Genomic DNA, 15,253 nt, shown 5'->3' with positions numbered 1-15,253 from the left:
TTATAGGAGCCATTGGGATATCTGAAATTCAGGAGAAAAGGTAGGGGTATAACTGGAGATTTGGTGACATTAGCACAAAACTTAACAGTATTAATTTGGAATCAAAGAGACATGAATTCAAATTCTGGCATGGCTCTATACTAGATGCAAGACTTTGGCAAAATTTTTAAAAGAAGGAAGATTAGAATAGTACCTGAGTCATCATTAAGATGAAATAGTGCATGTGAAAACTTGGCACAATGTGGTAAATTCTCAATGAATGTCAGATCTTATTTGGGGTCACCTGTTGGAACTGTGGAGTAGATGGACTATACTATTGGGAAAAAGAGAGTAGATGAAAAGAGAGGGAGGACATTCAGGACTCAGAAGAGAACCTTGGAGGCTCTTGACTGTCAGCATTGGGCAGAGGCTCAAAGACCACCTCCTTCCCACAGAGCTCTCAGGGGGCCTGCTGATGCCTGGTAAATCTAAGGCTTGGGTGGGGGAGAGGAGAAAGAGAAGAAGAAGACAAAAAGAAGAAGAAGGAGGAGGAGGAGGAGGAGGAGGAGGAGGAGGAGGAGGAGGAGGAGGAGAGACGAATCAAGGAACAAAGGACCCAGAGTAAGGGCAATGAATTCAGGTACTCTTAAGCATAGAAAGTGGTGTTGCTCAGATGGAATACACAGAGAGTAGAACCAAAATTCCAGGAGCCAAAATACTTTTTTTTTTCTTTTTTCGGTGCAAGGACTTGAACCCAGGAATGCTCTGCCACTGAGCTCCATCCCCAGCCCTTTTTATTTTCTTGAGACAGGGTCTTGCTTAGTTGCCAAGGCTGGCCTCCAACTTGCCATCCTCTTATCTCAACCTACCGAGAAGCCAGGATTACAGGCATGTACCACCTTGCCTGGACAAACACCAAATCTTAAAAACCTATCGTTCTTTACTTGCTTTTCTTAAACTTTGTGAGGAAAATCTATAGATCATAGCCTTGTTTTCTAAAATTCCCTTTCTCCTGCATCCACCTTTCTCTCCCTCCTGAAAATACTCCTATTCCTGTCTCTTCCACCCATCCTCCTTACCTGTTTCACCAAAAACAAGTGAACAAACAAATAAGTCAGCTACAAAATTTCCTACCAACACAGTCAGCTCACCGCTGTCCTTTTCTTCCCTCCTCCCTCCTCCCTTTCCTTCCAATTATAAATCACAAAAAGCCCCCAAAGGTGGTGAAAACGCAAACCCTCTTTATGGGTCTGGAGGAGAGGAAAGGCTGGGAAAGCTTATAGAGTAATTTCTCTCTTGTTTCTTCTCACCTGCAAACCATAATTTAAAAGAAAATGAGCGGGCCCAGTGGTGCATTCCTGTAATCCCAGAGATTCAGGAGGCTGTAGCAGGAGTTTGCAAGTTCAAAGCCAGCCTGGACAATGTAGGCCCTAAGCAACTTATCAAAACCCTGTCTCAAAAGAAAAAATGAACTGGGGATGTAACTTAGTGGTGAAGCACTCCTGTGTTCAATACTAGTAATACCCCCCCCCCCAAAAAAAAGCCCCCAGAATAAAATAAAATAAAGAGATGAGAGGGAAAAAATGTCCCAGTGGCAAGTACTATTTGGAAGTAATCCCAGGATCTTGAATGCAAAGCCTGTGCCTCCTCCCCCCAATTTTGGGCTCCTCTCTCCAAAGCATGGAAGGGGAGTCCCAGCCCTACCTGTCTATGCTGATGGCACAGAGGTTCAGGATGCTGGCTGTACACATCATGACATCCAGGGTAACAAAAATGTCACAGCAAATGCGGCTGAAATTCCAAACTCCACCTGTTACCTGGGTGTCATAAATGAAAAGGATGTTAGTTTTTCCAGTTTAAGGAACAACCACCCAACCAACTCTTCTACCTCCCTTGTGTTTCTCAGCACAGATGCCCATATTCCCTCCCTGCTCCCTGCCTGTTGTTGGTACCATTGTTACCGTAGGGCAGATGAGTGCCGAGGGAATGCCAGGCTGTCCAAGACTGGATGCTAAAGAAGGGACAAATTCACAGAATGTTAGGATGTAATGCTGGAAGTGATCTTCCAAATAAATTAGTGCATTGTGGTCCACAGTGAGTTACTCATTAAGGATGTGGATTTCTGAATCCTCCATAAACCTAGTGAATCTGAATCTATGGTTTGGGGGCCTGTGAATCTTCATTATTAAATAAATAGTCTTAGACATACCAAGGTTTGAGAATCACTGATCAAGTCAAAAACAGAAACACTCCTGGTGGTTCAGTGATATGTCCAGAGATGCCCAGCTGGTAGCCAAAGAGCTACCTAGTAGAGAGCTCACCATGTCCCCAGGAAAAGAGCTAAGAACACATTTTCATAAAAGATAACTCCAAAGCAAAATCTGTGTGGCTTCTGGTTTGAAATCTTGGAAGCATCCTGAAATAATACCTATAAGAACCTATATAAACTAAGTGTATATCAAAATGGCTGCCTTTGACCTCCACTGCCACATCCCAGTCACCAAGAGGTGGGGGAAAAGGCTGGTCCAGGGAATTGGAAGGGAGCATGAATTCTCTCTAACCCTCGTGGATTTAGCAAGGATGGCTCTGACCTCATGCCTTTACATGTGTTCCAAGCTCCATAACCTCGTCTTCATACTTACAAAAAGTCAGGAATTTAGTAATTTAATTTACATTCTAAAGAATTTCCATTTTACTTTTTAGACTTTTACATAACCTAGTTGAACCAGGAAAATGTGCCAGGAAGATTCTCACTTTCTAAATGTCCACAAACTGCCGTTCATGGGCCCTGGGGCCTTGAGCATTTGCCATCTTCCTGCCTATGGGGCTGCCATTTGGGGACCATGATTCTCAAGGAGAAGCCCATGAGACACAGTGCCTCTGGATGGCTGTGTGTTCATGATGCCCTTCCTGAGCATGCCCCATGGCTTTTTAAAAGGAAGGAAGAGTAAAAAATAGGCATGGTGGCCTCTGAGATGGCTTCTCAAGAAAAAGAAAAACACTGACTAAATGTGCATAAAGATGTTGCTGTTTTGTTCAGCATTTATCTCCAAGACTCTTCTTGTATAACCAGTTCTCTTTACCCTTCATTTCTGTTTTATCCCAATAAAGCAAGGACCTGAAAGTCTGTCTATCCTTCTGCTTCCTAACAATTTCTTCCCTTTGGATTCATTTCTTTTTGAGCCTCCCATTTTCTCTATATTTGGTCATCTCAAGTATATTTTGGGAAATGCTGACCAGAGGGTTTTAGTTTAAAAGCAACAATGGAAAGTCAAAACATATGATGAAGTCATCATTTTTGTTCACTTTGGTTATGGATTTACATTCTTTTAGTTCGGTCATTTTACTTTATATAAATAAAGTCCTAATGTGAATTTACAGGAATTCTGAGAATGTAAAACTTTTAGAAAGGGAGATGGAAATATTCTGATCTAAACAGTCATAATCATACAAGGATTTAAGTGAGAGAGAAAATGAAGGATGACTTTGCTTATCACAAAGGACAGTTACATGCTATAAAATCTCCTCGAAGTTGAATTTTATATCCTAAATTTCATTTCAACATATGTCTACTAGTCAACTTAGGTCTTAATTTGGTCTTAAAACTACTTTTTCTCCCCATAATTGTGTTTGTGTGTTGGGGGGAGTGTTGATGAGAGAGGATAGTTAGGACAATAGCCAAACTCAGAACTTGCAGGGTGCTCATTCATTTACTCATGCATTAATAGAACAAGTACCAGTAAAACTCCTAATATTTATTCTGTACAAGGAGGGGACATTATGTGTGTTAAGAAGTTTAACAAAATGTATTACAGAGTCTCTCCTTAAAGAACTTCCAAGATAACTGGGAAGCAAGGCATTCTGGAATACAAGAACTATAGACCAGCGTGAAAGCCTAATACTGTTAATACAAACTTTACATTTATTGAAAAATTATTCTACATGAGTCATCCACCCACATGACCCATTCCAGGAATTTCTATAACTGAAACTTTAGATTTTGAAAATTGAATTTGTTTTTTTCACTGCGTATGCTCTTAGTGCTTTTTGAAGAATGTTTCATTTGATAAGAGATTAAATGACGGTTACTTAACCATCTCCATAGTAGCAGAGATATTTACTTGTTCACTGTTGCTTGCCCAGCTCCTAGAGTGGGGCCCAGGCATGGGAATATATTTTGGAGGATCGAATGGTCTTGGACATACTGTGTATTCATTCTAAAAACTAACATTTACTGAGTGCTTACTAAGCTCCTGATGTTCTGTTAAGCACTTTCCGTACATGGCCTCTAGTGCTGAATGTAATCCCATGAGAGAGGCCGATGAAGCTAAAAGTCTCTGAAAAAGCCACATCTCTCTTAAATATTCTGCAGACTGACCTTGACTGAGTAGAACATCATAATTGTGAATAGATGGAATGTTGCAGGTCAAAAGCTACATTATCTTGGACTATCTTAGACCCTTTAGAAAAATAGCCATTTACTTTCAACCTCTGTAACTGACCTAACAGTCTTGTGACTATTAGGTAAGCCTCTTGGAATGTATCACTAACCTTAGCTGACCTCTAGCCTCCATCAGCCATAAAACTAAAAAGCGATTACATCTGAAACCTATATGAAAGAACTTCCCATTTTATTGTAGCCCACCTAATGATGTTCCCACCAATGTATTTGTTGAATGTGTTGATTTGTGACCTTCTTCATTCTGTGGCTATAAAAAAAAAAGCACATGTAACTTCTTCCACCTCAGAATGTGTCACTCATGGTAACTTGAATCCATGTTCCCCATGTTATGGTCACTCATTTTGCTCAAAATAAACTATTATTCCTTTAAGCAGAGTTGTTATTTTAAATGGACAGGACTATTATTACCATCATCCTAGAGAAAGAAACTAAAGCTTAGAGAGATTAAGCACATTGCCAAGGTTGTAAGGCCAGTTGAGGCTGACAGGGCATTGGAATGTAGATGGTTAGTATTTGCTATAGGGAGGTATCAAGCCCCGGCAGGCAGCTGTTGCAAAAGGGACGGAAGTGGGTAGACACAAGAAGCAAGGAGAAAATTAAGTGCTCCTCAGGGATTTGTGTGTGATAGACTGTATCATCTCCTTTCTAGAAAATGATATGCCTTCCTCATTGTCTTTATTCCAGGGTTTCGATAAACAGTGTAAAAGACAATGGTGGCTGCTGCCTTTGGGAGCCAGGTGAAAGGACACTCACCACAGCTTTCTTTGGAACCCTCTTAGAGGGCCAAGCCTCTCACTGCTGTCCTCTGGCTTACAGGCTTCCACCAGAATGCAACTGGCATTCTGGCTGTCCTCTTTTCCTGTCTCCAGAATATGCTATCAAAATTCTAATTCTCTCCTTGATCTCAGCTGAGTGCCAAGAAGAAAACAACCTGATTAGCTGATTAAAGTAATTCCCACTAAGGTGCCATCACTTAGCCTTCCCTGGAGCTTACTCATTAAAATGAGCCTCTAATTGGTGGGCTTGTAATAGAAATATATATTTTACTATAGTTCTCCATACCATGTAAATAATAGTAAGGTATTAACAAAGAGCAGCAGAAACCCTCACACACATGATCTCATAGCAACCCAGTGAGGTCAATATGATTTCCAATTTATAGAAAATAGAGACATAGAGGGGTTATTTTCCTTAGGACACAACTAGTAAAAGGAGCTGGAATTTACCCCCTTAATATCAACCATGATTCTCTTCTGCCTCTTGGAGGTCAGCATCTTGGCACATCACTTCTGAGAAGTGTACAATTTAACTCCGTTCTAATATCACAGGAAGGAAAAGAGTTGACATTTGTCTATTCACTCCCTCATATACCCACTCTTTATTGAGTGCCCCATTATATACTGGATGCTTGGTTTGGGAAAGTGTATTGAAATGAATTAAAACTGTTTTTGTTCCCAGGGTCTCCGAAGACTGTGTGTGTGTGTGCGTGTTAGGGGGAGTAATGTATGAGTGGGTGTGGGGAATGGAGGGCCTAAAAGGTAGAAACTAAGAAAATAATAATGATGTAATATGCTAAGTGCTGACAGTGAGATAAGTACAAAGTGTTGGGAGATCATGAAAGGTAAAGCGACACTTAAATTTAAAGCAGAAAAAAAAAAAAAGTAAAAATCTGATTGATTTAAGTAAGGCTCTTTAGAGACCTGATGCTTTCTTCTAAATTCTAATGAATAACTCACTTCAGAATTATAGGCAGCCAGGTGGTGTTACTCTTACTTGCTAATGAATCTAACTAACTCCCTTTGGCAATACAGAAGGTGGGAGTAAGTAAGCATAGTCCTCAGGTACTGAAGTTGGCTATTGATTTTCCACAGACACAGCCTAAGGCAGCATTTCCCAAATTTACTGATTATAAGGCAGCATTTCCCAAATCACCCAAGGCTCTTGTTAAACAAATGATTTCAGACCCCACTCCAAATAATAAGTCCCTCAAGTGATTCTTACTGCCTGGAAGGTTTGGGAAACAGTGGTCTTGGGGGGTATAACATTATCTTCAGAATGATGTCCTTAAGAAAGATCTAATTATGCATTCCTTATGCCATTGGTCTTTTGGCTATATGCTCTCCTCACAGGAATGTTTTTTAAGGCACAAAGTAAAACATACAATGGATCACAAAGGATACTAATGATATCGAATACAATTACCACGTAAATGTACTTTTAAAATAATTCACTAAATAACAACATCTAGTGGCAGGCCCCAAATCCCTCTAATTTCAAAGGAATGACGGATCTAAATAATATTTTAAAATGTCTGCAACAACCAGAATGTGATTTGAAAATGGAAATATCTGTGATTTCTACTAGTGACATCAAGGATTTCTTCTGCTAGAGGTTGATGCCTACATTCATAATTGAAGGAAGCACTCAATTTCAGCTTAGTGAGAATAAAGAAGTAATTTTATTTACATTCAAGAGGATGGCATCCTCAGGTTAAGAATCCCTTTTTTGAAGGAATGGAGTTTAGTTGTTTTAGGGAGCTAACCAAGGGGCAAAAGATGCAAGTGCTTCTCTAACTAGCCTCTTCACTCCATTTTTTTTTCCAGAAAATCTCTACCTTCTCCTTTTTCCTATTGTTATTATTATTATTATTATTATTATTATTATTATTATTAAATGGGGAAGGGCTTGCTGCAGGACAAAAGGGGGTATAAATAAAGATTTTTCACCTTTTTGAATTCCAGTTTTCTCATCTATAAAATGGGTTTTATAGGTTAGTGGTTCCTAAATGTTGTTTTGGGAGATGACAAGCTGGCTGTACAAGTCACTTGGGCTGGGACTGGGTCTGGAGCTTATTACAAATCCAACAGACTTCTGGGGCCACCCTGGAACCCCTGTGTGGTAGATCTTGGGTAGACTCAACAGTCTCTATGTTGAACAAGCCACTCCTACAGCAGCAAAGAGAATCCTGCAGGAGTTCATTGTAAGTTCAGACTCCAAGGCCCATCCCAGAGAAACCCTGTCACTAGGATGTGGCCAGCAATTTCTTGTGTTTGAGTCACACTTTAGAAAGGATGATAGAATAATCAGTAAGCCTTTCCAGCACTAACAGCCTGTGACTTTAATCAAAATCCAGAGTTTGGTGAAGAGTTTGTGAGAATCTCATTTTTGTTTTCCAGTGGGAGGTCTTCAAGAGCTATCATCTTTTTTTTTTAAACTATGGTAAAACTCTCCCTTTTAAAAAGACTTTGTTATTTTTATTAATATCATTACAAGCTCCAAAGGTGCCTCTGTTTCTAAACATCATTCTTTCCTGTCATCTCTGTTTGACCTTGATCACTTTTTCTATGGTGTGTTTCTCTGACTAAACCCATCCTGTTTTATTTTGCATATGTACATTTCTTATTCCTTAAGGCTTTTCTCCCATCCATATTGAGTCCCAACTACTCTGAATTTAGTACAGATCCTCCTCAATTCAGGCTGTCCTTGAATTTGTGATCCTCCTGCTTCAGCCTACTGAGCCACTATACCCGACCAGAAACTGGAAACATTGTAAGTTCAAAAATACTTAATATATGGCTGGGGGTGTGGCTCAGAGGTAGAGCACTTGCCCAGCATGTGTGAGGTCCTGGGTTCGATCCTTAGCACCACATAGATGTAAATGAATAAAACAAGCACATTGTGTCCATCTACAACTAAAAATATTTTAAAACACACTTAATACAGCCAACCTGCCAAATATCATAGCTTGGCAATACTGAACCCTGTGGAGTAACAGGATCCTGTGGCTGACTGGGAGCTGGGGCTTGCTGATACTGCCCCCAGCACCACTGAGATTATTGTATCCCATATGGATAGACTGGGAAAAGATCAGAAGTCAAAATTTAAAGTACAGTTTCTACTATACGTGTATTGCTTTCACACTGTTATAAAGTTGAAAAATTGTAAGTTGAACCATTAAAGTTGGGGGCTGTCTATGTTTCTAATGTTCCCCTGGCTACTTATTTTTCCTTTCTGTTCTGATGTAAGTGCATTAAACATCACAAAAGGTGCTTAACCAAGTGGAACAAAATGGGATGTTTGTGCTTGGAGAGGGAGCTCCAAACAGACTGCAGCCTGTAAAGCAGGAAATTAAAAACTTGAGAGGAAATCTGAGATAGAACTATTTGGTATGGCATTGAAAAGAGTATTCCAGAAAATGCTGCAAACTGAATTAGACAGACAAACCTCCAAACCTCTGAAATATAACCTGTGAAGTCTCCTGCTTGGTTTTTGTTCTGAACTTCTTTGCTAGGCCTGGGGACACAGAATGTTGAAGTGGATCAGCAGCTGTCCCCTGTGAGTCCCCCATTATGTACTGCCCAAGTGTGAGTGCCTGAGTGACTTAGTGATGTGAACACCACCAAGGACAGCTGACTACAGTTCACACTTAGAATTGTCCTATGCCTTCCTTTAAATAGTTTCTGGATTCTACTGAGAATCCATGAGATTCTGGAGTCATAGATATGATCTAAAGAAGGAACACATAACCTATGCTAAACTGATTCTTCTAACTGATGGTTAGTTCAGAAAAAATCATATGGCATAAACCAGTCCATCAGAGTACATCTTTACACTTATAGAAATTTTGGGGCATGTATTTTCTCTCTTGCTGTGAATGATATAGTGTGCATGAAAAGCCTGTGGCTTAGCCTTTGCCTATTGATAAAGTTGATATATGCTTGAAGGCAAAACAGGGAAAATTATAGAGAAATGGAGTTTGGAACTTTGATCAAACTGTGCCTATAGCTCACTACACCACAGGACTTTTAAAGTTCCTGTGAAAGCCAACTCATTGTTTATAACATAAGTCAAATGGAGTTGTGCTTTCTTTTACTTACAATTGTGTCAGCGAGTTATTTATGGAGTACACCTTTTGGTTACCAAAGTACTCTTTCCATTAATGATGGTTGAGCCTAACGTCAACCCAATACAAGAAGTATTGTTTTTGTCTATTTTATTCACTGAATTTCATGTGATCTGAATCTCAGTTCTGAGTTGTTCTCATAAAATGACCCTGTATTGGAATGACATTCACCCCAGAGAATTCCAACAGAGGTGATGTTATGTTAAAATGCATTGCCGACTTCCCAGCTATTCCTCACCCCATCTTTTCTTTTTAAATAAAATCTGAATTTTAACATTTTCTTTTCTATCTTCCTTTGCTGCTAAAGGTAGCTTCATGATTCTGACCAGTCAGACTTCAGGGAGTGCTTCAAGTTGAAATAGAGCCCAGGGCTCTCTCTCTTTCTCTCTTCTCTCCTCTCCTCTCTTTTATCTTTTCTCCCCATTCTTCTGTTTCCATCCATCCTATCTTTGGATACTACTAAGATCCTGGGGGCTTTGTTATCCTAGGATAGGATGCAGAGATAGGCCACCTTGCCAAGAAGAGTGAAGAGGGTGGAGGAAGAGTATGGTCATGATGATACTATGGGGCAGCCAAATTAACACCAAGAATTACTTTGTTCCAGAATTCTAGTACTTGAGAAAAGTAACTCCCCTCCTTGTTTAAATCACAGCTAGTTAAGTTTTCCAATATTTGTAGCCAAACCATTTCTACCTCGTACATACTAGTATCTGGCAAAATGAACCATTTCCTTCATAGAAGATGGATGTATGGAAATTAAAGAACATAAGACTATGGACTTGGTGAATTATTTGGCCCCCAAATGGTATCCTTCTCACGAATGTCCTGTCTTCCTGGTAGTCCTTAAACCCACAGAAATCTTTGTGGCCAACACTGCACCCTTTCTATCATTCCTAGTAATAAACAAGGAATTACTAGAGCAGCTCCTCAAACTGCACATCATTATTATAAATTAGTAAGAGTACCACTTTTCTCTTCTCTGAGGCACGTGGATTTATATATTCATAGTCCTTGTAAAGGCTCAAAGTGCTCTTATTTTCTTATTAAGGTACCTCATCTGCCTCTAAGGAAAGAAAGGAAAACATTTAAGAAAAACTCAAACTGGTTAAGATAGGACTACCTGGTCTTCAGAACTAGAAACTTCTAATATCTTAACCAATTGTCCATTTATGATATCTGCTCTAAGTCTTTAATCCAAATGGATCCTCAGTTGAATTTTGGAGAAAGTGATTTGTAGATATTGACTAGGACTTTGAGGACAGTTCATTAAGACCCAAAAAGAGTTCTCTAAAATCCATTTTTCAGTAGAAAGATATCTCTAATTCCCATTTTTAAAAATGAATATAGATTTCTTTAACCATGCTCTTGGTTACTGAACACCTACACCAAATAACCTTGCAGCGATTTTTTTTTCTTTTTTTGGTGGGGGACAGAAAGAGTAGAATCAAGAGCTGCATCAGAGTTTTACTCATGGGAGCAAACCCATAGATACTACTATCAATTCCATTAAGGCCTTTGGGCAGATTTCATGTGGTTCTCTGTAAACTGGGTTGCTCTTCTGGGTTCCACTGTTGAGAGCCATCCATGAGCTGTGTGTGGATTATAGAGTCCATCACAGCCTGATGAATAGGAGAATCTGGTGCCTGGGAACTTCCAGTGGACATTTCCTCTGGTTGACAGCCCAGTCACATTGTGAGCTCTATTCAGCCAGATCCCACATAGCACAGGAGATGGGGTGACATGCTGTAGCCACACAGTCTCTCTGAAATGCATGTGACCTGCCAAGATGTCAGTCAACCTGCTGACGGTAAGACATCTCGAAGCACGACTCCACCCCTGAAACCTTATCCCTGCCTTTGATGTACCCCTTAAATAAGCCACAGGAGCCATTTTCTATTTGTCTAGCTCCAGCTCCTGTGTGGACTGGACCTATCAAGGGCTCCACTTTTTTGAAACTATCTTTCCGACTTTGTCTTTTTCACTAATTATTCTATACTTTAATTTCTTAAGTGGCTTACACCTTCCTTGGCAGGAAGAAGAACCCCCTAACAAGGCGCTGGCCACCTCCCCATATTCCGCAGTAGAATGCGGACATCATCTCTATTGGCAGGTATGTTTAGAAGGGGAGGCCATGGGTTTCTAGTGTGGAAAAGTCACAATGACTTTCTTCTAAGCCAGTACCTACAGGGGTTTCCAATGTGGTCCAACCACAGTCCTGGAGCAATCACAAATGGATGGCCAAAGCGTGCTTTTGAGTGACTTTATTATCTATACCAAAACCCAGTTTTTATTTCAGAAGGAATAGAAATGATCATTGGAATGAAGATCCTATGCCTGCATTTCTTCTTGATATTTATCCTTCTAGCCAACTAAAGAATCTCTATCATGTATAGAGACAGACAAGCATTTTGAGGTGGCAGTGGAGGTACTATGAAACACTGACCAATCCATGCTGGATTTTAATCTGGTAGTATCTAAACTGCCTCCCTCTCTTTTTTTTTCTTTCATTATTGGAGATTGAATGCAGGGTGCTCTACGACTGAGCTATATCCCCAGCCCTTTTTATTTTATATTTTGAGACAGGGTCTTGCTAAGCTGCCCAGGCTAGCCTTCAATTTGTGATTCTTCTCTCATCTTCCTGCTTTGCTGGGATTACAGATGTATCCCACTGTGTCTGGTTAGTGCCTCAGTCTTGAACAGAAATACCACATGCTTCTAATCCCTTTCTCATTATTATTGGATATATATATATATATATATATATATATATATATATATATATAAACTTCACTGCCCTCCCCACTAAGTTGGCCTGTAACAATGAATGTAGATGCAGATGGTGTAAGTAGAAATCGCCCATATGATACATACATATCAGAGCAGGTTCCTTTAGTCATTCATATCAAATATTTATTTAACACATGTTATGCACCAGGTAGTATGTTTGGACTAAGGAAAAGAAGAACAAAGGCATAGCCTCTGACTTCAAAGATGATTCAGCCTATTTGAGTTGACAGAAAACTCAAGATAATTACAAGATCCTTCACCGTCAGAATTATCCTAACTGGGAGGAATAAATAACATATTTCCCCCCAAGTTTCCCCATAGCTTTTAGACCTCTTCCAATCAGCCTATTTATTTTTCTTCTTTTCCATTTCCTTATCTATTTTATTTATTTCTTTCCTTTATGCACCCCCACCCTCGAGATCACAGTCTAATTTTAGTTCCCAGCCATTCTTTAATATGGGTACTAGCATAGCAGTCTATGTTCAAAGCTTTTGCTCTCCCGTGATATGTCATACTTAATTAACTGTCACCTTTACTATTAATATTAACTGAAATATTAATTTGATGAATCTTAATTTCTCTTAATCATAGCATCATTTTGATCCTTCATTGGATATCTCTTTAGAATGACACACAGTACAGAGGAGAAATATTAATAGCATATTAAGGAGTTTGAAAAAAAACCCTCTTTAGTAATTGCATGTTTTCCTGGTAAGAATATCTATTTCTTGAACAGTTGTAGGTACCTGATTTCCTTGCTAGAAAATGGCTGTTTTGTCTTGATCACCTCCTGACTCTATTTTGCACCTTTAAATGAAAATACTTTCAAATTTAAGAAATGTTTCTCTGCAGAATTCTCCAGGGTCTGCTGCATTCTCTGAGTGAGGAAGATTCTTCGCTATTAACAGAGGCATAGAAAACATAAATTAGCAGGTTTAGCCTGTTCCTTCAGTAGCAGAATCTATGGAGTCAGTACCCAGGAAGAAAGAGCCAAGAGGGAAGGCAACTGAACCATGGAGAGAAATCTGATCTATTTGCAGACCATTCTTTCTCTTCTCTCATTCATTAATGCTTTTTCCTTCTTGCCCTGTATTGCTACCTCACACCCTCACTCCCATAACTGTTGAACCTAGATGAAGATGCACGTCAGACTGCTTCCCCTAGCTTCTCACTTCTCTGAGATATGGCTGGCACAGAGAATCATTTTAGAAGAGTCCTACCACTTATGTCCAGTCATCTGGGTATGGGACACACAGGAACTGAATCATTCACAACTCCCTGGTTCTGATGTGGATGGATGGTGGCCACCTTTGAGAGTTTCAATTCCTTCATTATAGGGAGAACAAGAGTTCTCCCTCCTTTTCCAGTTCCTAGACTACAGCAAGGAGTAGTTTGAGCCCTAAAGCCCAGGTACTCAGGAAAGACAGACAGACAAACACAGTCATTATCAGCAACACAGCCTGGAGCCTACTCACCTCCAGGTATACCACCCAGGGCATCACCAAGGTGGCCACCAGCAAGTCCGCCACAGCCAGGCTTACCACCAGGTAGTTGGTGGTGGTCTTCAGGGCTCGCTCCTTCAGGACAGCCACACACACTAGGCCATTGCCAAAGACAATGACTAAGATGAGCGCACAGTAGGACAAGGCATAGTAGGCATGTGGGCGAGCCCGGTTGGCACCTGTGGAATTTTCTGCCCCACAGGTGGAATTCATGTAGCCACTTAGATGGTTCAGAGGTGCCATAGTCCAGAAGGAAGGATGTGTAACCCCAAAGAATTTCTGAGAGGAGACAGAAAACAATGTAGGTAAAACCAGACTGTTTGAAACTTGGATGCTCAGATGTATTTTAAAATTTGTTATGTCAACAAATATTTATTGAGTCTTCTTATATGCCAGCCACTGTTGTAAGAACCAGAGTTCTAGCAATGCACAAGATAGACAAAAACTCCTCCCCTCTATTCAGAATAAGAAGGAAGATTAAGATAAAAGGTGTGATATGTTCAATGATGGTATATATTTTGGCAAAAAATCAGAGAGGGGAGTAAGAAGTGGGTGAGAGTCTGTGAGGAGTGGGTGTTTGACAACAGTTTTTAAACAGTATAATCATGAAGTCCTCATGGAAATATTGGCAACTGACTCAATACCTGGAGGAAGTAAGGGAGCAGACCAGATATCTGGTGGGAGAGTGGTCCAAGCAGCAGAGATATAGGAAGATCAGCGGGCTGAAGCCAATTGAGGCTGTGGTAGAGTGGAGGTTATGCAGTTCAGAGGTTGGGCAGAGCCATTGAAAGAACCATGCTTGGACTTAGAGTGAGATGGGAAGCCATGCCAGGATTAGAATCCTAGCTCTGCTGTTTCTAGCTCTGGGACCTTGGGCACGTTTCTTCACCTCTCTGAGTTCCAGTTTTCTTCTGTATAAAATGGGGAAGGGGGGATAATGGAACTGGCCACATAGGGTTTTATGGGGATTAAATGAACTGTTACATATGTAAGACTTTGAAAGCTGTGTCTAGCACATAGAACACCACGCAACTGCTATGTTCACTAGTTCCCCTTATCAGTCTGTTTCTTTGTTTCCTTTCCCTCTTCCTGACCTCTGCAGCTGCACTTGCCTTTTCTATGTCTCCCTCTGACTTCACTTTCTTTTCTCCAGGTCTCTCTCTTAGACCTTACATAGGGCATGGAGGGTTTGGGAGACTAGTATGTGGAAGAAAATCTCCATTACTGGGGACGAGTACAGTGGTTTTTATATTTAGGGAAAAACCATGAATGGGATTTTATTTGAAACTTCCCAATTTTTAAAGGATTGGTTTACTAACTAAAAATGTTTAAGCCCTATGAAGTTCTCCCTTTCCATTCAACTGAAATTCCACATTCATGGGCCAGTGACCCACCAGTTTTTGACTTCTAACCTAGACTAATGCCCATACTCTTCAAACAGGGAAACTGAGACCCAGGAAAATGAGTTAAATGTTTTGAATCCAACAGCTTATTAGTGGCAGAACTAGCATTCAGGTCTTCTAGTTCTTTGAATACCCTCCTCTGGCATCTGAAAGCAATCACAGCTCCACTGGGAAGAAATGGCCATCAAACTGTGGAGATTTGGGACATAGGGTAGGA

The 15,253-nt window shown here is 40.3% G+C and overlaps 1 protein-coding gene across 2 annotated transcripts in view; it reads right to left on the bottom strand.

Annotated features, from left to right (window-relative positions):
- The window catches only part of Drd3 (dopamine receptor D3), a 36,283-nt gene extending 22,407 nt beyond the window's left edge, over positions 1-13,876 (bottom strand). For both annotated transcript variants that reach the window (XM_027936113.2, XM_027936114.2), the window contains exons 1-2: positions 13,607-13,876; positions 1,684-1,796 (exon numbers count right to left, since the gene is read on the bottom strand). In XM_027936113.2, the coding sequence (XP_027791914.1) occupies positions 1,684-1,796; positions 13,607-13,876 (383 nt within the window). The remainder of the gene's footprint in view (positions 1-1,683; positions 1,797-13,606) is intronic.
- Positions 13,877-15,253: the final 1,377 nt, after the last annotated feature.

This window comes from Marmota flaviventris, chromosome 8 (assembly GCF_047511675.1).
Source record: "Marmota flaviventris isolate mMarFla1 chromosome 8, mMarFla1.hap1, whole genome shotgun sequence".
Taxonomy (NCBI): Eukaryota; Metazoa; Chordata; class Mammalia; order Rodentia; family Sciuridae; genus Marmota; species Marmota flaviventris.
Note: the sequence above shows the minus strand (reverse complement) of the source record. Positions and strands in the feature narration are given on the sequence as shown.